The sequence below is a fragment of the Talpa occidentalis genome, unplaced genomic scaffold (assembly GCF_014898055.3).
Source record: "Talpa occidentalis isolate TD23 unplaced genomic scaffold, MPIMG_talOcc4v2.1 talOcc4.6, whole genome shotgun sequence".
Taxonomy (NCBI): Eukaryota; Metazoa; Chordata; class Mammalia; order Eulipotyphla; family Talpidae; genus Talpa; species Talpa occidentalis.
In genome coordinates, this window is record NW_023604972.1 from 108491877 (window position 1) to 108516468 (window position 24592).

General features: G+C 44.5%; 1 protein-coding gene and 1 long non-coding RNA gene across 2 annotated transcripts; one reads left to right on the forward strand and one right to left on the reverse strand.

The window, feature by feature from the left end:
• The first annotated feature begins 424 nt into the window (after window positions 1-424).
• On the forward strand, window positions 425-24592 carry RGMB (repulsive guidance molecule BMP co-receptor b). Its single transcript, XM_037529489.2, has 5 exons — window positions 425-690; window positions 1624-1699; window positions 4822-5078; window positions 10176-10684; window positions 23617-24592. The coding sequence occupies exons 2-5, from the start codon at window positions 1695-1697 to the stop codon at window positions 24283-24285; spliced, it is 1440 nt and encodes a 479-aa protein (XP_037385386.1). The 5' UTR covers window positions 425-690; window positions 1624-1694; the 3' UTR covers window positions 24286-24592.
• On the reverse strand, window positions 8421-9862 carry LOC129144703 (uncharacterized). Its single transcript, XR_008549141.1, has 3 exons — window positions 9792-9862; window positions 9019-9072; window positions 8421-8441 (listed from the first exon to the last, which is right to left on the reverse strand). It is a non-coding gene; the product is annotated as an uncharacterized LOC129144703 (long non-coding RNA).

The following is a 24592-nucleotide window of genomic DNA, read 5'->3' on the forward strand; positions in this document are numbered from 1 at the left end:
GGCTGTGTGTGGGGGGGTCACTTCTGTAGACCGTGGGGGGCGCGCGGCGGGAGCTGCCTGCGCTCCCTGCTGGGGGGCGGCTGGCACCATCAGCGACCGAGACTTGGTTGGTGCGACGGGTGGGCAAAGGCGATGAGGCCGACCAGGAGGGCGACGCAGAGGGTGGCGCTGGCAGCGTGAAAGGCGTCTTTGTGCAGCACGGGGAGGCGGGTGGGGGGAGAGAGGTGAGCGCTGAGTTCAGACTTGGAGGCTGAGGTCTGGGAAGTCGCAAGACGCCGATTCCCAGGCGCTCAGGGAAGGCCCGGGTAGTTCCGGCAGGGGGCGCTACAATGCTGGAGGCTTTGGGTGGGGACCCTTAGGTTTGCTGTTCTTTGAAACCAGACAAGGGAGAAAGCGGCTCCCAGAAAGCAGGAGGGAATTAAGGGGTTTGCCTCCCCGCCCCCTCCCCTAGGCGGCGAAGCGATCCGGGTCTCTAGAAGGGTGCAGCCCCTGGCCGGGCGCGCTCTCCGCGGTCGGGGAGTCGGGAGTGCGGACCCCGAGGCGGAGACTCTTCGGGGCTGGGGTGCCGCTGCCCCGACCCAGGGGGAGCGCGGGGCGCCTCTCTGCCCTTCCCCTGCGCCCCGGCCGCGTGGCTTGCGGCTTATTTTCCCAGCTGGCGAGCGTCGCGCTGCAGACAAGGGAATGCCTGTGGTGAGTTGTTTATTTTGTTGAAGTTTGCGGTGGGCCAGGGGGACGTGGGGGGCGTGCGGCAGGCAGCGGCCGGGACTGTTTTGTTTAGGTCTCAGTCCACCTGTGTGGTATAAATCTGCCAGCCTCGAGCCGGCGGGAGTAAAAGGGGGTGCGGGGTGAGAAATCCCGGCGCTCCCAAAGGCCGCTTTTAGCCGCTTGCAGACCTAGAACCACATTTGAGTCTCCACTCCTGAGATCAACTAGACCCCAGCTGCCATTACACCCACGCCCCGCGCCAGGGTCGCCCGGCGCTCAGGGCGCCCTCAAGGACAGTCAGCGCCCCCCCCCCAGCCCCCCGCGCCTTCCCTGGTTCCTAGAACAGAGGGGAACTGAGGTTTTAATTTGAGGAGCTCGTGAAATTAGTGGTGACTTGTTCTGCTGGCTTCTAACATGAAATTCTGGCATCTGTGGGAATCTACCCAATACTACGAATTAGGGTATCGGTTGGTCCGAGTTTCCCAGACTTGAGGCTGGGGGTAGGTAGGCGATTGAATCCCCGGGGGACCTAGAGGAACCCCCGGGGCTGACGGAAGTCCTGGCCGCCGCGGCTTTTGCCTGGAAGAGCCTAAATACATTAGCGAACTGGTAAAGCTTTTAAGGCCTTCTCGAGAGTGAGTGGCCGGCTAATGAGAGGTTAATTTTGTTTCGAAGAGAAGGCTGCACTGGTTTCCTGAGATAAATGGACAGGAAGCGCATTACCTCCGCGTTGGCAAGTGGCTCCCAAATGCTTTTTGCACCTGCCGCTTTGAGCGGCGCGAGCCACGGCGGAGCCCGCAGGGGTTTCGGGAGCGGGTTGTGCACGCCAGAGGGATGAGCCCCCCGCACGCCCTGGCCCATCTCCTTCCGGGGGCGCAGAGCTCACCAGGGTCTCTGGGACTCTTCTCTCACACCCAGGTCCTACGTCTTCAGGAGCTCCGGGACCCCCTGATCCCACCAAGCCCCCTCCAGGAACTGAAGGGTTAAGAATGATGTAAGTACAACTACCTCGGGGTGGTCAGACTTGGGGGGCTATTTCAGCCCTTGCTTTATGTCCACCGAGAACCAGGGAGCAGCCTGGAAACCTTTGCTCTAGAATGGGTTGCACAAATCGCAAACCGGGGGTTGGATTGCTGGCTTCTCTGCCCCAGGTGGTCTGTTAAGCAGATGCTTGGTTTCTGGAAATGGAGATATGTTAACAGAAGAGTTGACATCCCAAATAGATTCAGGGAAAGATAGCGCATCTTGTTTAGAACCCGTTAATGTTGCTGGCATATGTTTAAATTCTATCCTCTCGCACGTTCACACCATGGGACATTTTGCTGGGTTCCTTGAATTTACCGTACTAGTTATCACCTTTCCTCCTGAAAACAAAGACGAGGGAGAAAAAATACAAGTGTCAAGAAGCAGACTGGATTTGTCAGTTGAACAAGCTGTCACTTCACATTTTTTTTCTGATTAAAATGTGAAACTTCCAAAACTCCTCGATTTTTGTTTGTGTTCTAGCTCCCAGAGTTTTCTTTGTAGAATCTTAAAACCCTCCCTTACTTGCTGTTTAGAAGCCGGAGCAATGAATGCGCTATAAGCGATCATTTCATGCCCCATGCTCTTGCTTTCCAAGACGATTGGAGATCTTGCGAACAGTCCGATTTTATCCGGGGAGTGTGCCACTGACCTAATGTCTTGAAAATAGGAACCACCTTGCGGTTTAATTGTGAAAATTAACATTTTTCCTTCACCCGGCTGAACACTTATGCCGCAATAAAAAATGAATTGTTAGGCTTATAAATCTTGAGCTTGTCAAATTTTACAACAGAGGAGCAATAAAGCACCTTAGAAAAAATTAAGTTTTTCCTCTAAAAGAACAATTCCATTTCATGACACCAGGATTTGCAGTGACTAGAGGGCGCCCTCTATTGATAAAAAAAAATTAGAGCACCGTGTATTTCAGGAACAGGATATAACTGGGGGAGAAGAGTGGGTGGGATCGTAAAGTCACAAAGGAAAAGACCTACACTAAACTGAATTTGATCCTTAACTCTTAGTTGTATGTTTTGAAATATGATCAATAAGATGAGATGTTGCTCTCATAGGATCTAATTAAATCTTGGGTTAAAGAGAAAGAAACATTTTAGTTTTCGTTAGCAAAAATACTTTGGAAAAGTGTACATATTTGAGTACTCTTGAAAAGGCATTTACCAGTATTTAACTTTATTTCATTGATTATATGTAGTATTTGCAAGACAGTTAATTTTTGCTCTAATAATATTTAAGTCCACAGTATTATCTAAAAATCATATCAGATAACATTCCCCCTCCCCCAAAAAAGTCATTTCTTCAGGCAACTCTGAAGCTGTTATTAAGCATATTATGGATGTACACATGGCTTGGATTATATCTTGGGCAGTGAAAGGTGTGTTTACCTCTTGAGTCATCAAATGTGTAATGAGTAAGTAATGAAAAGTTACAGTAAAAATAGATAGGCATCCTTCATTAGGGACCTAGTGGTTTGTACGAATCATAATGTGTTTAATGAGTAAGCTGGAGTGATCGAAGTTTTGCCCTCATTTATCCTGATCTATTGATTTAACACATCATAAGGTGGAATATTAGTATTAAGGCATCCCTGGTTGATGTGAAATTCCTAATTAGAGGTTCTGAGGAACAGAGCCGTTAACGCTGTGAACTTTAATTTGATTATAAGTGGATTTAAAGTAGCAGCCCTGAGCCTTTGGCCTTTGAGGCCGTTCTTGAGATTAGATACCACTTCACACCTACTGATAACAAATTGGAACCTATCATCAATTTCACAAACATCTTTCCTATATCTCCACTTGGCAACCTCCTCTCTGGCAGATAATTGTATTTTTTCCCCCTCATTTTTAGATCCAGCCAATAGCAAAAGTAGAAAATGACCTGCCACTGAATTAATCTAATAGACTGTGAAAATTTGTGGAAAAGCCACTGAGCAACAACAAATCATGGCGTAATTACACTACATTAAAAACTCACCATCCTCATTAATCTAATTACACTGTAACTGAACACGTTGGAGTTTGCCCACTCTCAGACCCCTCCCCGTAACTTTCAGGAAGGCAAACGTCAAAGAAACACACCAGAGTCGCGCGCACACCTGCCAGAGACTTGGGGGGGCGCGGGAGGGGGGGAGCTGGTGGGTCCCCTCCCAGACCATCCGATCTGTCCCAGACCGCGGATCAAGTTCGAATCTCCAACGCGGCCTGACGCTAGATTTAGCAAAACTCCCCAGCACACTGGAAACGCGGTCCCGCAGACGCGATGGGCTGCGAGGGGCCCGCCGCGCGGCTCCCCAGAAAGCGCGGCTTCCACCGAGCAGCCAGAACTGCACGGACGGAGAGGGTGGGGGGCCATTAAAAAAGAAAACTTAGCGGGAAGTTGAACCCAGTCCCATTAATTCAAAGAGAGGTCAAAGGTCTGTTCCTCGTAACAACGGCTTCGGCGAGCTGCGGCTGCCGGTTGCCGTTGGGCGCGAGGAAACTGTAAACCGCGGGAGGGGGCGGAGGCGAGGGAAGGGGAGGGAGCCGCGGGGAGGTCGGGCCCGGGAGCGGCGGACGCGCCCCACAGTCGGCCGACGCGGAACTCGAATTACAGAGAGGGTTGAAGGGAAGGCGGGGCCGGGGGGGGCTTGGAGTCCTACGAGTGGCCGGCTGGGCCCAGCGGACCGCGCTCGTAGCCAATTGGGGCGGGAGGGCGGGGCGCGGCCGGGGCTGGGACGAAGCGGATTGGCCGGCCTGGGGCGGGGCGGGGCGGCAGTGCGGGGCTGAGATTGATTGACCGCGGGGGCCCCGCGCAGAGCTGTCCCCGCCGCCGGCGGCTGCGTGTGGAGACTGGGCGCGCCTCCCGCCGGCCCACGCCCGCCGAGCCCACGCTGGCCCGGGGCCGGGCGCCCGCGCGCTTGGGCCGCGCTCCGCACTCGCTCACGGTCTTTGTGTCTCTCCTCCCGCCCCTCTCCCCCCGCGCGCCGCCCGCCGCCGCGATGCCGCTGCGCCCCGTGGCCGCCGCCGCCGACTCGCTCCGCCCGCGGCGCGCTGCTCGCTGCGCCCGTGGCGGCGGCCCGTCCCCGGCGCGGGCCTGAAGGAGGAAGAGGAGGAAGCGAGGCGCGTCCCCCGGCCCATGCCGCAGCCACGGCCCCGGACCCGCCACGGCGCCCGCGCCGCCGCCCTCGCCGGAGCCCGCGAGACCTGCATGGACGGGCATGGGCTTGAGAGCAGCCCCTGCCTGCGCCGCCGCCTCCGCTGCCGCCGGGGCTGAGCCGCGCCGCCGCCCCCGGCTCTGCCCGCCGCCGCCGGCGCTGCTGCTGCTGCTGCTGCTCAGCCTCGGGCTGCTCCACGCAGGTACGCGGCGCGGGGGGCCGGCCGGGGGCCGAGGGCTTTGTTCCCGGGCGCCCGGCCCCGAGGGGGCGCGCGGGCGGAAGGCGGCGGGGCGCGCCGGGGAAGGCCGCGCGCGCCCTGACGCGCACCTGGGCCCGGCCCGCGGCTGGGACGCACCCGCCGAGCGCGCGGCGCGCCCCGGGCGCGGAGCAGAGGCCCCGCCGCCCGCCCGGCCGCTCCCGGGCCGTGGGGGAGTCGCCCCTCCGACGGCCGCCGAGCGGGGATTCGGCGGGCGGGGGCGGCGGGGGTGCGCGCCCCGCGCGCCCGGGACGAGCGTTCCGGACGCTTTATGGCTCCGCGCGTTGGTGTTTACTGAGAGGCAGGCTCGGCTCAGGTTTCCGCCGCCGCCGCCTCCGAGGGGAGACAAGGAGCCTTGTGCGGCGGCTCCGGAGAGGGGTGGCGGCCGGGCGAGGAAATTGCACCGGATGGGAAGAGCTGCCCCCGAGTCTGAAAACCTGGAGGGGTTCATCTCGAAGTAACGTGAACGCCCACGTTGTTGAAGCGGGGATTTCGGTCCTGTTGCGAAAGCTGCTTTTAATTCGCTTTTTTGGCCTCTTTGGAAAAACTCGTGCTTTGTGGCCAGCCGCCTGTTTTGGGGTTTCAGGAGGGGTTGACAGATCGCACGCGGCTCTCCCGGGTCGGCGCGCTCCTCCCCAAGCAGCAGCGAGACTCGCTTCTTCGCACGGGAGGTGTCTCTGCAGATGCGCCCGCTGGCACGTGACACCTATTTTTTCTGTTAAAAGCGTTCCCTTAACACAGTGTTTTATGTCCGTTCATCTCAGTAAAACTGGGGGGGGCAAATCTAGGACGCTCTTCGCAGATAAGTACCATTTGTAGGAGTTTGTCCAGTCTAGACAAGGAACTTTTTCAGTGCCAAATTTGAGGTTAGTTTTTACTTTGAGTGTAATTCGCAGCATTAGATAACTTTTCCTTAGAGAATATTTTTTTTTTTTAATATTTATTTATACAAGCACTGGGTACAGTCAGAAGCGTGGGAGGGTGAGAGAATTCACCAGAGCCAGAGCTGGGAGCAGAGCAGGCAGAAGGACCGAAGTACACTGCTGAGGGGAGCAGCGGGCGGCAGGAGAGGTCTGCGCGCCATGTGGGACCCTCGCCAGCGGCCGGGGATCGAACCGGCGCTGCAGAGGCTGCAGGCAGCTTCGCAGCCCAGCGCTCAACCGCTGCGCCACCAGGGGAGGCCCTCCTTAGAGAATATTTTGCCCGAGGTTTGTATGACAGCAGTCACAACGCTGTGACTCTGGAGAATCCTGAATTATAGTCAGCTGTGCAAAGTAATATTTACTAAGTCATACCAAGTGTGCTGAAAATCTGGGAGGATTTTAAGTAATGGGGCAAAATTTTGAGAAGACAGTTTAATTGACTTTGTGTAACTTTGCATTGTGATGGAACAGCTGCATTTTAAAACTGACACTTGGAGAAACTAAACTGAAGTCAACGAGTGTACTAGCAAGTTTTAGGATGATTCAGGTTCTAAGTTGACGACATTAGAACCTGCGAAAACAGTGTCATTCTGCTTAAAGTTATTTATAGGGCATTTTTCATGACTGTCAAATAATCAGGAGTGTTTTGCGTGAAAATTGTGTCCCTAATGTCAAAGTGTTGGTTTCTTGAAATGGAAATTGAAGTGCTAGGTGAGACTGTGTCCCTCTTGGCTGGTTGGGTATTGTTTCCCTTTGTTGCCACAGGGCCTTATGGCAGGGTTGGAATGTGGTCCTTGAAGATTTCTTTTCTGGCCTGTGAAAGACGTAGGTTCATTTAAAGGTTTATAAAATTAAGGTGCCTTATTTCAAGCACTTGGAATGTGAAACAACTCTTAGTATCTTAATGTGTGTGCCCTTACTAAAGTCACTATTAAATTCTATCAACAGTTCTTGTGGTAAAGGATTTGTGTGGACAACTTGTTGGAGTGGAGCAATTAATCTGGTTAGAAGAGAGAGGCTCCTTTTGAGAGATTTCTTTGAAGAGCAGTGGTATTGAAATGCAGGGGTTGTTTCTCACAGCAGGGAGCCTAGCCAAGTCCTCTTTGCAGATGGACTACCATATGCTTGATGCCTGGGTCCATGCAATTTGCCTCAACACCCCATATGGCTCCACATTTTACTTAACTTCAGCATATCTCCTTTCCTTTGTCATGAATTGGTGACTGTGCTGCAAATTTACACATGTGCAGTCCTGGCATTGAGAAAACTGGACTGAATGCTACTGTCTTTATGTCTGAATCACTAATAGATTAATAGACCTAACAAATCCTTTTGCACTTTCATTAATTGGAGTGAAAACACTCACACCAGTTGTGGATGACCCGACTTAAAAAAATAAAGCTCAGTAACGACAGATTTTAAGTTTTGCCTTGGGAAATGAAGAGTGTTTTTATTTACCTTTTTTTTTTTTTTTTTTTTGGTAAGCAGATCTCTGCAATTCCTGAATGGAGATCCAATATGGGAGTTATTTGCTTACTCATACACTTCATGGCCTTCTTGGCTACATCCTTGAGATGTTTCTGCTCTGCATTGTCTTGGCACTTTGACAAGAGGCTTACTTTACCGCTTGTAACAGGCAAAGTGTGCATTGTCATTATAAATTCATGAAGCCTGGATATTTCTGGGTGTATGCTGCAAATTAGTCATTATACAGGAGCCTGCCATGGGGCTAAAACTGCTGACCCAAATGCACTTTCTACCTAGTTAGACTCTCCTCCCTCCCATCATCTCTATTAGGTAGTTAGAAACCTTATCCAAAACAAAAAAACCCAAGGAGTTCTGTTTTATGTGAGATTTCTCAGAGGAATCAATCAGCACCTGCCTGCTAAGAAAAAGGGAGGGAGGCAAGAAGGAAGCAGTGGGAAAAGGAGCTGGAAATCTAAAATCGTTCAGTTTTTTTCCTTTCCGAACAGTTGCATCTACAGCTGTTTCACATGTTCTTCTTACTTTAGGTTTTTTATGACTATTTGAAATAATTACAAGTAAATGTATGCTAGCATGGATTTTATAGACCATAAAAAGAACAAATAGGCACTGCAAGTTTAGCGGAAAGTTCTTGTGCTGTCATTTGCTTGTAGTCAAAGAGCTGTTGGCTACTGAGTAATCTTCGCCCTGTGTATCTGATTTTTAAAGAAAAAAATTTTTTTGATACAAATAGGTAGGTCTTTTTTTTAAGCTATTCAAATAAACCATGTTGTGAGAATCAGGAATTCAAAGGAGATGTGTGGGGGAAGGAAAAACAGACTTGAGGAAAGACCTCGAATCTTAGGTTACTTACTCACATGATGATATAGCCAGGACTAGGCCTTTGCCTTGGTTTTCCCATCTGTAAAAGGGCATTAAATGCCTGTGGGGGTGGCGGAGTTGTATGGTATTTTTGCTTTTCGAGTAAAAATAGCTGAAAATGACTTGATCTACTTGGAAAGAGGAATTCTACAAATATCAGCTGCTTTTGTCAACTTTGGAATAAGCAAAATAGAAAGAACACATTTTGTGACCTTTTTTATAGTGCAATCTAGTGATAGCTATAAATCCATACCTCCGAAATATCTTACTGTTTTAATCTTATCTTTTTTCCTCAGGTTCAAGTAAATACCCAATGAAAATTTCAACATTTTCTCCTTTTTGGTCATTGAAATTTAAAAATTGGGGTTCATGGGTGTCCTCAGAGGTCGTCAACCCCCACCCACCATTTTCTCCCCAACTAAAACCAGAGATAGAGATTACAAGTTATTTAATTCAGTTTATAAAGCAGTTTACTACTGAAAAGATTAAAATATTTTTCTAAAAGCAATAGTGCACTTAGTTTTAAGGCATTATCAGATGAAATCATAAATGCTGATATTACTCTGAAGTTTATTATACATACATATTGAAATAATTATGTATTTAATAATACTTACCGATTTTCCATCCCCCACCCCAATCTAGAGAACAGATTCTAACATCTTTTAGGCCTGAAAAAGATCACAAAGGTCATTTTAGAACAAACTCATTTTTCAAAAGAAGCACATCAGTGACCTAGAGAATTTAGTGGCAAAACATTATTTGAAAATGACCTTTTAAATAGTAAGACAGTGATATTTGGTATTTCATTACCTCATTTAACTTTGTTTAATCATTAAGCTTATCTGAATTGCCAATTTAAAGAAAAAAAGTAAAGTTTATATAGATTTTTAAGAATTCCGTATCTTAAAGTTCTTTGGTTCTACTTCTAAAAAAATGACATAATTGGTGAAATCATCTCTGCATGGTAATTTCAGTTGTTGTATACCTTTTGATTTACTGTTCTTTTAACTGGTAAACTTCTTGGAACCTGGGATACTTGGGTGGTGTGTGTTAAGGGCCAAGTGAATTCCTAGCTTGGTCAAACGATCACTTGAAATGAATGATCGCAATGAAATGGCCACATTTTTTTAAGAGAACATTTATACTTTGTAGAAACCAAGATGTCTTCGGTTTATATACAATTTGTGGATAAACATCCCTCAGGAAATGCAAAATAACTTAGTACCTGGATTTTTTTCTTGATTTTCTTACCCTGTAGCTGTACTAGAGTCAGGGAAAGTTGTTTTAACTTATCATGCTATAATTTAAGGTTTCCCCCTACCTGAGGTGTGGAGACTTTAATAATGGTTTTGTGCACAGACAATGCTTTCCAAAGCAAATTACTTACACAGTTTTCAGAATCAACTATAAAGTTCCCATCTTTGACTTGGTCTTAGAGCCAGGGAATCTTTTTCAAAATCTGTGAATAATAGCAAGTTGATAAAAATACTTTACTTACCGTTCCCTTATAATTTTAACCTAATAACACTGAACTAGATTCATGTTCACTAACAATGAGCCATGTTTGATGTTAACTGCATGCAGTTTTTCTCCCAGTGAGTGGCTTACTTTGAGAGGCACAGAGCACAATACAACCCTATTTCTGATTTCTTAAAAATAGGAGAATATGAAATAGAACAAACAGTTCCCAGGGGAGAATGTCATTTTCTCATGTAGCTCAGGAAGTTCTGAAGCATTTAAAAATTATTTGGTCTTACCTTCTTTCCCATAGGTGACTGCCAACAGCCGGCCCAGTGTCGTATCCAGAAATGTACCACAGACTTTGTGTCCCTGACTTCACACCTGAACTCTGCCATTGACGGCTTTGACTCTGAGTTTTGCAAGGCCCTGCGTGCCTATGCTGGCTGCACCCAGCGGACTTCAAAAGCCTGCCGAGGCAACCTGGTATACCATTCTGCTGTGCTGGGTATCAGTGACCTCATGAGCCAGAGGAACTGTTCCAAGGATGGTCCCACATCCTCTACCAACCCAGAAGTGACCCATGATCCCTGTAACTATCACAGTCACACAGGAGCCAGAGAACATAGAGAAGGGGACCAGAACCCCCCCAATTATCTTTTTTGTGGCTTGTTTGGAGATCCTCACCTTAGGACTTTTAAGGATCACTTCCAGACTTGTAAAGTGGAAGGGGCCTGGCCACTCATAGATAATAATTATCTTTCAGTTCAAGTGACAAATGTGCCGGTGGTCCCTGGATCCAGTGCTACTGCTACAAATAAGGCAAGTATAATTTTCTTCCTTCTTATAACTTACAACTTTCTGATGTTTGATTCTTCAGTTTTTGAAGTGTGATGCAGAAGACATAGCTTAAAAGAAACTTTTGGTGTCTTGTTGGATAATAGTTAACAGGGTTGATAAAGGATTAAATAAAATTTATTTAGGGAGGATTTCTCTCTGGAATTCTAGGCCTTGTATAAAATGTGGCTCTAAATTTAAGTAGGCAAAGACATGAAAAAATAAGTAAGCAGTGAAGTTGAATTCTCTAGGGAAAAGACAGGCCTATTTAATGAAAAAATATGTGCTTTTTTTTTTTTGAGATTTTTTTTTAGTACATATGTGTATGACTCTTCTTGAAGAAATCCATGTTCATATTTATCATATTACTAAAGTGGAAGTTCTGAATAGAGAAATCTGTCAAGCCTGAGGCAGTGACCCATAAGGAAACATTTTATTGGAAATTTGGAAGCTATAGTAAAATGTAATGTCCATAAACCAGGTTTCCAATAGCAAACTTACAGTGGTGTTTCAGTTACTAAGCCTTGTGGTGATCAAGTTGAGAATTGCTTATTGCAGAGCAGTAATACATAACCCCCATGTAATCTCCAGATAGCAATTTAAATCAGAAACTAAAAGAAGTCAACAAAATTAAGCTAAGTTTACCCTGCCGAGCTGTCAGTGTGTGTGGTTCTTGTTTGTTTTAAAGAAACTACTACTAAATTGAGATCCTCTAAGGTACCAATATCTTAAAGCGCAGAGGTAGAGAGGAGAGCTATAAACTGGATTTCCAATTGCTAGGCAGCACTAATTCAGTCATGAGTAAATAAAGCGGTCTTAAAAGGTTTTCCACAAAAATGTCCCCAGGTCTCTAGCTCCTTCTGTGTGTCCCCCAACAACAAAATCACCCTGATAAGATCTCATTTTGTTTCTAACTTCCTTTGTTTATCTGTTCATAAGTTGGTTTATATAATAAAATAGAATCGAGGAGAACCAGGCTTTTGAAATACTTACGATTGTTCTTTTGATTCCAGGACACTTCTCTTGCCTCCAAACATGTGTGGCATAATATTTAAGTGAATTTAAATTATTTTACTTGGCATTTGGTGGAGAGAATTTTACAACACCTCCAGAGATATCTGGAGACACCCAGGGGTGTCACAAATTAAGATTAAAAATCATTGCTCTGAACAAAGAAGACTGTTACATTGGTCCAGACATCTTAGGGGAACTCCACAATATTTACACTTCAACACCCAATAAAAATTCAAGGTTGCTTTTTGCCTAACAAAATCCTATATCTCAGACTTCTCTTCCTCTGTTTTTTTAAGTATCAAATGATTTTTTCTATCTGTATATTAAAATGTGTTTGCTGTAAGTTATAAAGTTAAGCAGTCTTGAAGTTATATGAGAAACCGTGGGCAAAATTTCACCAATGCTGTGGAGTCATGGGGAACAAAACCTGGGGGTGGTCTTTGGGGGGAAAAATTATACTGAAAATTAAAGAAGGCAGTTCCATTGGGAATGGAGAAAGTCATCCTTGATTGTGCAAATAATTCAGCATTTGGAGGGATAACCTTCAGGCAGTACTATTGAAATTAATATGTCTTGTGTACATGGGAAAATATTAGTTCTTTTATCAAGCTCTTTTTTTCCTTGCCATCTATCCAGTAATGTGTCACTTCTGTTTGTCATTCAATCTTTTTAAGTTTATACTTTCTACCAATTATGGTGAAAGTATTTGGAGACAACCAGTTGTCCTATCACTGTTATTATTATATAAGTGGAACATTTGATTCCGATTATTCTATCTCAGTTGTGGTAGAATCTAGCTCTTTTTTTTTTTTTTTTTTAGGAAATAAATAAAAAGTACAACTTTGCTTTCTCCCTCAATTTGGTAAGGATCAAAGGTTTTGCCCATTCTGAAAAGAAGGGTGGGGGAGTTGTCCTCTGACAGAAATCCAAGCAGACAATGTGAATGCTTGGTTTTTAATTGCACTATTGGAAAGTATTTCCTACATCTGGTGACCATGCTGTTCAGCAACAAATTACTCTATGGCTTCATGACCTCTGGTAGTTGGTTTTTTCCCCCTTCCTTTTGTAATTCTCTCCAAAATCCCTAAAGGATATGGAATGTTACTGGTTGTTGTTGAAGACCTGTCTCGATGCTGGTATAACCTGTGCTGGTGAAACGAAGCTAAGGCAGTGCATTTTCCTTTTACCTGCCCAGAGACCCCTCCTCCCCCCCAAAAAAAAAAAAAAAACTCTGAAAAATTCTAAAGCAATGAGAAAATGATGGTAATAACAATATAAACAAGATGAGGCAAAAAGTACATATGAAATAAGTTCCCAGAAAGGTCCACTTTTTTTTTTCATTGATGTCTAATGTTTTTAAAAAAAATCTTTCAGAAGATTTTTTTTGTATCAGTTCAGTTTTGCTGTGATGGTAAATACAGTAGTAGACCAGCTGTTGGATAAGCCAGCTCTGTATATTGTGGGTACTGTACCATCCTTATAGTCAGGGAATTTTACTACCCATGTGCTACCTTAGTGTTAAAGACTGACCAGTGATGCAGTCGAGGCTGGCTGGCTGTCACACTAAAATGGTTGTATTTAGCATCCATTCATTTCACTGCCTTCAGCACTGAACTAAGGCACTGGTTTAGTTATTTGTGCTTTTGAGGTCCCTGACATCACAGCTCGAGGGAATCTAGAATCTTGAGCAAGCAATCTTCAAAGCCTCTCTTTATGAGCTCCACCTGCCCCTCAGCATTGGTCTTCCCCTCATCACAAAAAGACACACCTCAGGGCCTCCCCTGATGGCGCAGCGGTTGAGCGCTGGGCTGCGAGGCTACCCGCAGTGCTAGTTCGTTCCCCGGCCACCAGTGAGGGTCCCACCAAATACATAAATAAATAATAATAAATTCCTGATTCCTTGATAATGACCTTTAAAAAAAAAAAAAGACACACCTCAGGGGGGGAAAAGTTGTAAGCAAAAAAAATGAAAGAAAAATGAAGTCATCTGCTCTCAAGGGCCCATTTCATTACCTAGCTAGGGCTTTTCCTTTTTCCACCTGGCAAGCTGTTTAGGGGAACTGAACCTGCAGTGCTCTACACTGGACTCCTCTAACGTGTCTGCTTTCTTTTCCCCCTTGCCTGGGAAACAGGCTGGTTTTCTACTTGGTTACGGTGATCTCAGGCTTTCTCAGGGCTGTTGGGTTTTTCTTATACCTTTGGAGGAGTCCACAGGTTGCCAGGTAGGTATTTTCCTCAATGGGAGGCCAGGGCTGGTTTTTCCGTCTCTCTCCCGCGGGGCTGCAGGGTTTCTGGCACAACTGCACACCTCGGCAGAGATCCACATCAGCTCTGCGCCTTCTTCTCCACCTTTGGCTGTGAGGCAGCTTCAGGCCTGTAGGCACTGGGGGAGAGTGGAGATGAGAGAGCGGGGATTAGAATTAGCAGTTGGCCTACACAGAAAAGGAAAGCAGTTTTCATTTTGTAGCCACAATTTTAACTGCAGTGGGAACACATGTATGTCAGCAGCTTTCCTGGACTTGACACAGATGAATAAACCATCTGTGCTAATGCTTGACTTCTGTACCTTCTCTGCCCCATTCTCTTTGCCAACCCTACAGTCTCAACTCCTGTTTACTGTATCACTGAAAAGACTCAGTAAGGATTTGTAAACGCCATGGTTACAGAGGCTGCTTTTGGAATATTCCGTTTTTTGAAAGGAATCTGTACAAATGCAGATGCACTAAACTCACCAGTCTTTCTATTGCACTTGAAATTCCTTTTCCTAAAAACTTAGGGAATGCAGTTATTGCACATCTAATCAGTAGCAGTATGTTTAAACGTTTTAAAAGTAATATGAATACCTTTGTTTTATTATCTTTTATTGTAATTATGCCCTTTCCTATCTCTGGTTTTCTTAGCCTGTACTTCACGCTCAGGAAAACAAAATTACAAGTAGCAGGAGAGATTGGGGGTGACAGCAAGTCCCTTTTAAAATCTTGCTACACATTTTTCCATGCTTCATCCCTTAGTGAAAGGTGAGTCACCTTAAGGCATTTGACATTCGGGAGAGATGTGTTCCTTGTGCTCAACCATGCCAGATGTCTTGGCCAGATGAGTGAGTTCTCTTGAAGTCCTCTTGTGTTCTTGGTACTACCATGAGCCACCCATTTCTGGTAATCCCCTGGGTAGGAGCACTCAGTACCTATGCAAAAGTCTAGAAAGAGGCCCTGCCCATCAGGGGTGCGCGCGTGTGTGTGTGTGTGTGTGTGTGTGTGTGTGTGTAAGTTTGTAATTACCAGACTAGCTACTTTCTCAGAAAATTCCTTAAAAATTCACTGTTTTATAATCCTAGAGATGTAGAAAGAATTCCTTCATTTGGTTCATTCTTGCTCAGTGTTTGTCAGACTGTAATACACAGTATGCCCTCTTAATAAAACACTGTTTCTAATGCTGTGCACTTGAAATGCCTATAATGTTATAAAACATTTAACATTTTTATTTAAAAAACAAAAGCTGCGTGTGTTCTTAGTGCATAAGTTGGGTCCACTGCTCCTTTCTAATGCCCTTTAGCTTGTATTTATTGTTCCCACAGCAGCACATAGGCATGAAAACCAGTGTGCTGGATCATTCTGGGTTACAAAATCAGAGCCAGGTGTGCCTGCATTGCAAAGATTTTCAACTGTCATTTTCAGCATATCTCTCTATCAAGGTTTAGAAATCTGTCCTCTTTTGACCTCAGACCTATTGCATTTTTTGTAGCTAAGTTTTTGTAACCCATTATGTTTTACTGTCTTTATGGAGACTGTGTGAACCACAAAGTGATTGAAATTTCTAGGGACCATTAACAGGGTTGTGTTGTGAATATGAGTACACCATATATTGAGTGTAGCATTTTTAGACACATGATGTTTTCTTTGACAATAAAGAACCTCTTTGTCCCACAAGGTGTAAACTATCTTGTGCAGATACTATAACTAATCTTTAAAGTCTGAGATTGCTCTTATTTTTCCATGATTATGTTATACAGATAATTCTTTTCATCTCTTTAAGGTTTGCTCTTATGGTTCTAATTTGGAAAAAAGCTAAAATACTATCAGACCATTCAGGCACAGTGTGGAACAGATTGGAAAGAAGTTTGCAATTGTAGTTTCCTACTTAGTGTAACCATTTCTGTCATAAAATATGTGATTGATTTGATGATGCATTTAAACAACCAAGCATTAAAAGACCTACTGTGTGAGAAAAGCAGAGCTGAATGCAATGGTCAGTGGAGAATTACAGGGTTTGTGTGTAAAGTCAACCATTTTACTCCTGGAATTTGACACAGACTTGTTGTCCACCTCCCACAGTGAAAGTGGCTCCTCACCTACATGGACATTTCCTCTCCCTTACAACCATGCTATGTCTATGTCTGGCTACCATTTTTGAAAGGTGGTTGATCTTTGAGTAAGTACCAAAAGATTTTCTGCAATTTGACTATTAAGTCACTAGTTCTTTTTTCTTTTTTTTTTTTTTTTTTTAAGTTTTCATGACCTGAACAAGGTCATTTTTTTTTTTTTAAGATTTTTTTATTTATTTATACAAGAACTGAGTACAGTCAGAAGCGCGGGAGGTGAGAGAGAATTCACCAGAGCCAGAGCGGAGAGTAGAGCAGGCAAAGTGATGAAGTACACTGCTGAGGGGAGCAGCGGGCGGCAGGAGAGCTCTGTGTGCCATGTGGGACCCTCGCCGGTGGCCGGGGATTGAACCAGCGCTGCAGAGGCTGCGGGAAGCTTTGCAGCCCAGCACTCAACCGCTGCGCCACCGTGGAGGCCCTAAGTCACTAGTTCTTCATTTTTGAGGGTCACATCTCAGTTTCAAAACACACAAGAGCATGTCTTAGATATTCTTATCTTCCCTGAACATATTTATTGTAGAAACAATATTGAAACATTGAGCAGTAGTTTTTATAAGAGCAGAAATTCTGGCTGGAATTCGAGGTGGAGTGTTCTTATTTTTTTTTTTTTTTCTATTTCCTGCATATCTCTTGGATTATAAGGTCTTATGCTCAGGAAATACTTGACTTTGTTTCATATAGTTTCAACAAATTGCTTGGAGGTAAAGGGATTTCCAAATGCATATGGGGAAAGAAAGCAGAAATAGGAGAAGAGATTATTAGCTGCATGATACACTGTGTTGTGAGATGACTGGGCCTCTCTTGGTTATTCTCTATGCTGTACTTTGTAAACAAGGTACCTCTTGTCCATAGACTGTCAGGTATCCTGGGTAGTAAGTCTTACCATCTGGAATGAAGACCTAGAAGATGCTAGGTAGAAACCATCTTAAGTCCTATATTTTGACTCTCCATGACTGTGCCCTTCCCTCTGTTCCTTTGGAAGGTGTGGTTTGAAAGAAGGGGACCTTCAAAACCTTCCATTTATAAGTGAAATTAACCCATTGCCTACCTGCCTGCCCACCTAGCCAGGCAGGATTCCATGTGGGCGTCATGAGCTTCTGCTTTAAAACAAATCCACACACCACAGTTTAAACCAGAGAGGCAGGAGGCCAAGTCTGATATCCAGCTGAGAGTTAGAACTTGTTTTTCTGTCACAGTTCCAAATGTCTCTCTACCCTGTTAAGTTTTCTTTAAGTCAACATTTTGAGAGAAAGGGGCGAGAAGGAAACATTGGAGGGCTGGTACTTTCTTTGTTGGCTTCAGTTAATGCTAACCAAACAGTTTCTGCTTGTGTGGAATGTGGTATGTAAAAAAGAGTTACCTACAGTGTTGAACAATGAAAAAATGCTACCTTACCCATTTGTCTTTATTTGTTTTGACTGCAGTAGAACTTGCTCTTCCACTGTTTGAATTTTGTGTTCTTCTGGGTGGGGTAACTTAAGGACTTTTTAAACTGCTCAATTTGTCAGTAAGTGTAAACTCAGGAATAGGTACATACAACTCACATACAGAATTTAACTGCACAGCTTTGTAGTAACACTTGGTTCTGTTGGGTCTAGAAAGAATTTGAGGGGAAAATGGGTCTGTGGAAAGAGGAGTTCTTTGTGATCCAGTTGGCTGGTTATTTTAAGAGTTGGAGCCAAAAGAACATTTGGTGGGGTTCTTTCAGTGTTGGAACATAATATTTATAATGTGGATAGAATTGATATGACAGCATTTAAACACTTCTTGTCTGCTCTGCATTTGCTCCGATATGGGGGTCAAGGTTTACTCTTTCCCATTAAAGGTGTGTGCACGTACTTCTCCTGCTCAGGAAAATGCAGACAAAAGAATATTGTTTTGTAGCATTCCACTTAACTGGCTTCCTGAAATATATGGTCACCAGCTCTAACCACCTTGACCCTGACTGGGTTTTGTTGTTGTTGTTTCAAATAAGCCTGGGAACTTGAAATTGAACCTAAAAGTGACAAGAGTGTCAGTGTATCGTGAAGACCTTCAAGCCTTTTTACGTTTTTAATCACCTTCAAAAACCGAGGAATGATCAAAGAGGCTGTGATTTCCCAATCCCCATCTGCTTAGAGAACAGCTGTGCTGAACCTGGGCCCAGAACATTTGTCAGAGGTCCCACTAGGGCCTAGGGATCTGTGACCGTGCCCCCTCCCGCTTTGGAGGGCAGTCCCTGAAGCAACACCCGCTAGGATAGATTCCTGCCCCTGGAGTTTCTGCCCCTGGCTGGCCCTGACTCTCACCTTTCAAAATATTTTTCACCTCTGGTCTGAAACACTGTGGCCACAGCCTGGTGTACTGGGCACACATGCCTAGTTTCACATTTGCTGACCACTTCGTAATGCAAAGACTGAACACACCAAACAAACAAGAAATTTGAGTTAAGACCAGAGACCTTTCTCTCCTGCGCAGCACAGCATTGCTCTGGTCTGTACTAAATAGCCAGCCAATTTCTCTGTCTCTTGAGTCTATTGAAACTTTTAGTCTTCTTTGTTTTAAGTGTACAAAAATTACTCTTTGGGAGTGGACATTTTCATGCCTGTGCCTTTTATGTGTCTTCTCTAGTCCTGCTTCCCTTTGCTTTCATGCTCTTTCCAGCCACTGAACTTAATGCTTCTCCCCTGGGAGGACGACCTTACACATCCTCAGCTGTGGCTGTCCTCTTCCTCTGCGTTGGTTTTTTCTTTCTCCATCTGCTGCCAAGTACCTTCTAAGCCAAGGCAGCCGTTCCTTCATGTTACTTAGGACAGCAGTGAAGAACAAATAATTTGATCCATTTCATTGCTTTGGAATTCGGTAAGTGCCCGTAGAACAGGGCTGTGTGGAAAGAGACTGAGAATAGAGAGAGACCTATTTTAATAACTCTTTTGAATGTGGTAGAATCTTAAACAGTTTTATTCAATAGCTAAGGAGTCTATGATAAGATTTTTAATCTGCTGCCCTCCTCTTTAAAACACAGACTGTCTTCCTTGGGCCTCCCTGGTGGCGCAGGGGTTAAAGTCTGAGTGCTGTCAAGCTGTGGCCAGCCACTGTGGCATGAGTTCTGAGTTCAATCCCGGGCCAGGAAGGTGACCCACATGGCACAGCAGGCCTCTCCTGTCTCACACGCTACTCCCCTCAGCAGTGTGTTTCAGTCAATCTGCATGTTCTGTTCCCCACTTTGTCTTTGGTGAATCCTCTTATCCCCCACACCTCTGGCCTGGGCCCCAGTTCTTTTATGCATATATAAATAAGTCTTTACAAAAAAAAAGCCACAGACTATCTTCCTTACATATTAATATCTGTACTAGTTCACTAAAATTATTTAACAAAATATATTTGTGTGTGTGTTAAGTTGAGCCTTCCTGGAGGTAGATATTTGATATGCAAGCTGAGTAGTGATTGTAAAATTACATTCCAATTCATTGAGTTCACACCTTCCTAGCAATTTTTTTCCTTAATTTTTCAGGAAAGTTACAATTACATCAGTTACTTCTCACACCAGCATTTTCTCTTAAATATGGTACATACAGATACTCTCCAGAGTTTTACATGAAATTGTTCACAGAAAGTTCGAGATGAGCAGCTCTGCTGTCCACCTGTGACGGTGACGATGCCTCTTTTTTCCTAATAAACCTGTCGTTTTAAAGTGTACAAAAAGAAAAGAACGTTCTAGATGAATGTGCTAATTTTCCCTGCTCCACAAAAAAGGGAGGGAAGACTCAGTTCTCCCCCAGTGCTTAATTAACTGCAGCACTTTCACTTCTCAGCTTGCATGGAGAGAGCCTGCCTTGGTCAAGATCTACCCTTCCAGGTTACCCTGCTGGTTAAGGGTGTTAGGGCCAGGAAAAGTGCCTTCAAAAACCTCTCTTCTGTCGGTGTATCCATGCTTTGTAGGCTCTGACTTCTCAACATTAGGAAAACTGATCTTCAGAAGTCAAGTTTAGGTGTTTTAGAGCTGGAGAGAGAGCCAATTCATTTTAGCCTCCTCTAACTCAGCAGAATTTTAACAAGGCACCAACCAAAATGGTGTTCCTCCTGTTCAAAGCTAATTTCTGTGTTTCGGTTTATTTTGTTGGTCCATCTTAACACACAAGAGATGTGTGTTCCTTAATGTAAATGCCCAGTCCCGATATATGAGAATTCCAGTAAGGTTCTGTACTCACAGTGCAAATGGCCTGATTAAACACCGATAAAAGTTTCTTCCAAAATACAATAAGCACAAATAGTTAAGTGCGCCTTTGGGGAATTCTGCTGTTTGCAAACCTCTGAGCAGCACTTGGCGTGGCTGTTCAGCCCTAGGAAGATCTGTGTGTTGACCAGGCCGTGCCCAGCCTTTCCTCTTTGTTGGCCACCTCATTTTCTTTTAATGTATTTTCTTTCCTGGTAGAAAGGAGAGGCAAGTACCTCTACATTCTGACATTTCACAGCAAACTTTAAATCTTTATTGCCTTTCACGTGTGGAAAGGTTGATTTGTAGCTGCTATCTTTCCCCTCCTAATAGACCTTGTGGGTGGTAAAGATCTCAGGGAGAGAAACATTAAAAATGAATGAGGAGAACTGGAGCAGTTTGTCTGAGTGGGGGTTGAGAGGGATTGGGTGGGGGAGGTTTAACAAAAGGCATTGATGTTTTAAATGCACAGAAATGCCATCCATCAATAATAAATGGTGTGGCATAGAACAGATGTGCCAAATTGAGTTATTATAGCATATGGAGCAAATCATTGGGGGGAGAAGTAAGCAATATAACTGGTGTTTTTTAATTATCTATTTGAGAGACTTAAAATACAATTTTGAATATCCTATTTTTCCACACTCTGATAGCTACTGGTTGATATAAAATGAATTTCCAAGCATTCCAACTGCATTTTGAATGTTTTTAAAGTAAGAATTAGTAAGAACGAACAAATTTGGTTTTTTGAAGGAGCTGGATATAAAAATGCATTTTTGGCCCTTCATGGCTGAGTGCTGGCTTTTTCAGAGCTGGTGCTGTACTTGGTATGAGGAATGAAATTACTTTACAGACTTAAGTCATGTGAAACTGTTGCCTAGTGTTTTCTACATTTACATTGATTATATCTCTAGATGCCTCTTCAGTACATACTTAAAACTACAGAGGACCACTCAGGAAACGCCTCTCATCCTTGGTAATCAATTCATCACCCTCAGCATTTTGACTCAAGGGCTGTACCTAAGCTCTGTGAGAATAACTCCACTCAAAGGAGAAACAAGAAGTATCGCACTACATTGTCTCATAAAAAAATCACTCCAAGGAAATAAAAGGGACAAAGGTCTGTTAGGTAAACTGGATTATTTTTTTAAGTGTGTGTGCTGGTGCAGAGGTTAGGCTTTGGATTTTTACTTGCTGTTCCGGAGGTGTGGGAGTTAGTATTCTTGTCACAGGCGTAAATATATGCGTGTGAAGTGTTTGAAATGTGTGAAATAACCACTGACTTGGAACTGGTGTACTTACAGAAAGCAAAAGAGACTTGGTAAGACATGTGGAACCAGTCCACTCATCCTAATACTGACCTTTGCCTGCCTTTTTGGAAACATTTGAAATTAGATCTCTGATTTGTTCCAACACAAACTTTGTTTTTCCAAAGATGAACAAAAAAGTACCCAATTCTTTGCAAATAGTGACAATTTGGTTTAAATTTGAGGCTTGTTAAACTAGAAAAAGAGATTACTTAGTTGTTGGGAGACTATTTGTTGAATATTTGAGTGTGCATGTTCTAGTTTAAAGTGAGGATGGTGGTTATATGTTCATGACTGTTTTTGCCATCTGTATTAACTTCCAGCTCTTTCAAGTGCAGAATTTACTTGAATTCTTCTTTTCACCTGCAAGGGATTCTAGCTTGCCTTAATAAAGCACTTGTCAAAGTGACTTGTGAGCCACCAAATAAATCTATTTTACAGTCCCATTAGATATCTAGCTTAATATCCCATTCATTCTGGAAGGCCCTCTGGTTGGATGCACAACAAATTTCCTGAAATCATCTCTGGTACACCTCCTTTGAGTTGTTAAGAAGGTGTTGAAACGTGAGAAGGCTGGTAGTGAAATTAAATTGTGGCTCGGGGTAATTAGGAAGGGAAAAAACCAAGCATTTTCATAGTACATTGTCTGGCTTTTAGTTGCAGCTGCAAACAACGGATATGAATTTAACCAGTTGCTACAGTGCAGCTGGTTCAGATCTGGCTTTATAACTGGCTGAAGTAAAATGAAATGGCTGGAAAATTCCAGTCAAGTAACACCAGTGGGAACATGTGGAATTAAATAGTGTGAGCAAATGCTGGCTGAGTTAGGGAAAAAAAACTTCAGACATAAACTTTTGAGGGTGGTGGTGGGGACTTGTAGAACGAGGGGTAGGGAGGAGGGGCAGGCAGGGCATTTTCTGGCCTTTTTAACAAGGGTCTATTGTTTTGATTAGTTCCCTTGCAGGAGGTGGAAGGTTTCCTCCATCCAGAGTAATTTGTAGAGTGTTTGGCCCACTACCTTCCTCCTTGACCGAAGTCACCTGATACTTTTTTTTCCCTTCAAGAAGTAAAAATAAGCTGTTACCCCAGTTACTGACAATAATACAAATCTCAAAATATGGTCTCCCCTCTTCCCCAGACAGTTTTCCCACCTTGTGTGACCCAGAAGGCCATGTCTCCTCTTCTACCACCTGCACCAGAGAAATTATGTTGGAGGTGAAGGTGCACGAGGTGGTGTTTTTTTTCACTAGTTCTTATAATTAAGGGGGGAAATTAGGTTCTCTAAAGGGAAACTTTTGTATTATAGGTTTTTTTCTCTATGAATTATCTGTTCAATTTGAAAAATTGAGAATCGGCTGAGGAAGTGTTTTTCTGAGGAGTTAAAGGGTCACAGATGTATTCAGCAAGATTTGCTGTAACTAGGTTTAGTGTATTTATTCTCCTCCAGTGCTAGGGAACTGTATTTGCCGAGTGATTTCCCTGTCACAGGGATTACCCAGTCATGTGAAACATTTGATTAAGAGACTTAGAGAAATCTTTCCTGAGGCACGTGATGGGTAGCTGTTGCTGGGATGCACCCCCCCACCCCCATCCACACACACTCTGCTTTGTCTCTTGTGTTTAGAAGTTTAAGTTTCATAGGTGTGTTGCTTATTAAGGCCCATAAAGTTCTGCATAATTTAGAAAGGGCTTTTTTTTCCTCAGAGCTATGCCCATGGCTTATCTATTTTTGGGAGGAAACAGATATAAATTACCAATAAAAATTGCCTTTGTCCCAGCAGCAACACTGTTCCGTCTCAGGAAAGTAAATTGTTTTCTTGATACATGTTTTCTGGCATTTGTGTCAATTTTTCACTCTGAATACTTGGGATATATTTTTCTCCCTAACAATAACATTTATGAGGCAAAGTCTTTGGCCTGAGTTTGAGTCCATCTCTAGCCGTTGAACTCCAGCATGCAAGAGAGCGTTTGCAATAGAGGGCTGTTCCCTTACCTTAAACTTTGTGCACGTTCCTCCCCACAGATCACCATCATCTTCAAAGCCCATCGGGAGTGTACGGATCAGAAAGTATACCAAGCTGTGACAGATGACCTGCCGGCCGCCTTTGTGGATGGCAGCACCAGCGGTGGGGACGGTGATGCCAAGAGCCTGCGCATCGTGGAGAGGGAGAGTGGCCGCTACGTGGAGATGCACGCCCGCTACATAGGGACCACGGTGTTCGTGCGGCAGCTGGGCCGCTACCTGACCCTCGCCATCCGTATGCCAGAAGACCTGGCCATGTCCTACGAGGAAAGCCAGGACCTGCAGCTGTGTGTGAACGGCTGCCCCCTGAGTGAGCGCATTGATGACGGCCAGGGTCAGGTGTCGGCCATCCTGGGGCACACCCTGCCTCGCATGTCCTTGGCGTGGACCTGGCCCGGTTACACACTGGAGACTGCCAATGCTCAGTGCCATGAGAAGATGCCAGTGAAGGACATCTACTTCCAGTCCTGTGTCTTTGACCTGCTCACCACTGGTGATGCCAACTTCACCGCCGCAGCCCACAGTGCCTTGGAAGATGTGGAGGCACTGCACCCAAGGAAGGAACGCTGGCACATTTTCCCTAGCAGTGGCCATGGGACCCCCAAGGGAGGCGGCCATTTGTCTGTCGGTCTAGGACTCACGTGCTTGATGCTCCTTGTGTTTTTGTAGGGGTTGTCTTTTGTTCTGTTTATTTTTTTTGTCTATAACAAATTTTAAAGTATATATTGTCATAATATATTGAGTAAAAGATTATATATATGTATATACCATGTATATGACGGGATGTTTGTCCTGGGACACCCCCCATATTGTACATAATGTGTTTGACTGTTTTCACCTACGTTGGATGTAGCGTTCTTTGATTGTATCGATTTTGTTTTGCAGTTTTGTGAAATGTTTTATAATGTCCCTGCCTGGGGACCTGTTAGAAAGCACTTTATTTTTTATATATTAAATATTTATGTGTGTACCTGGT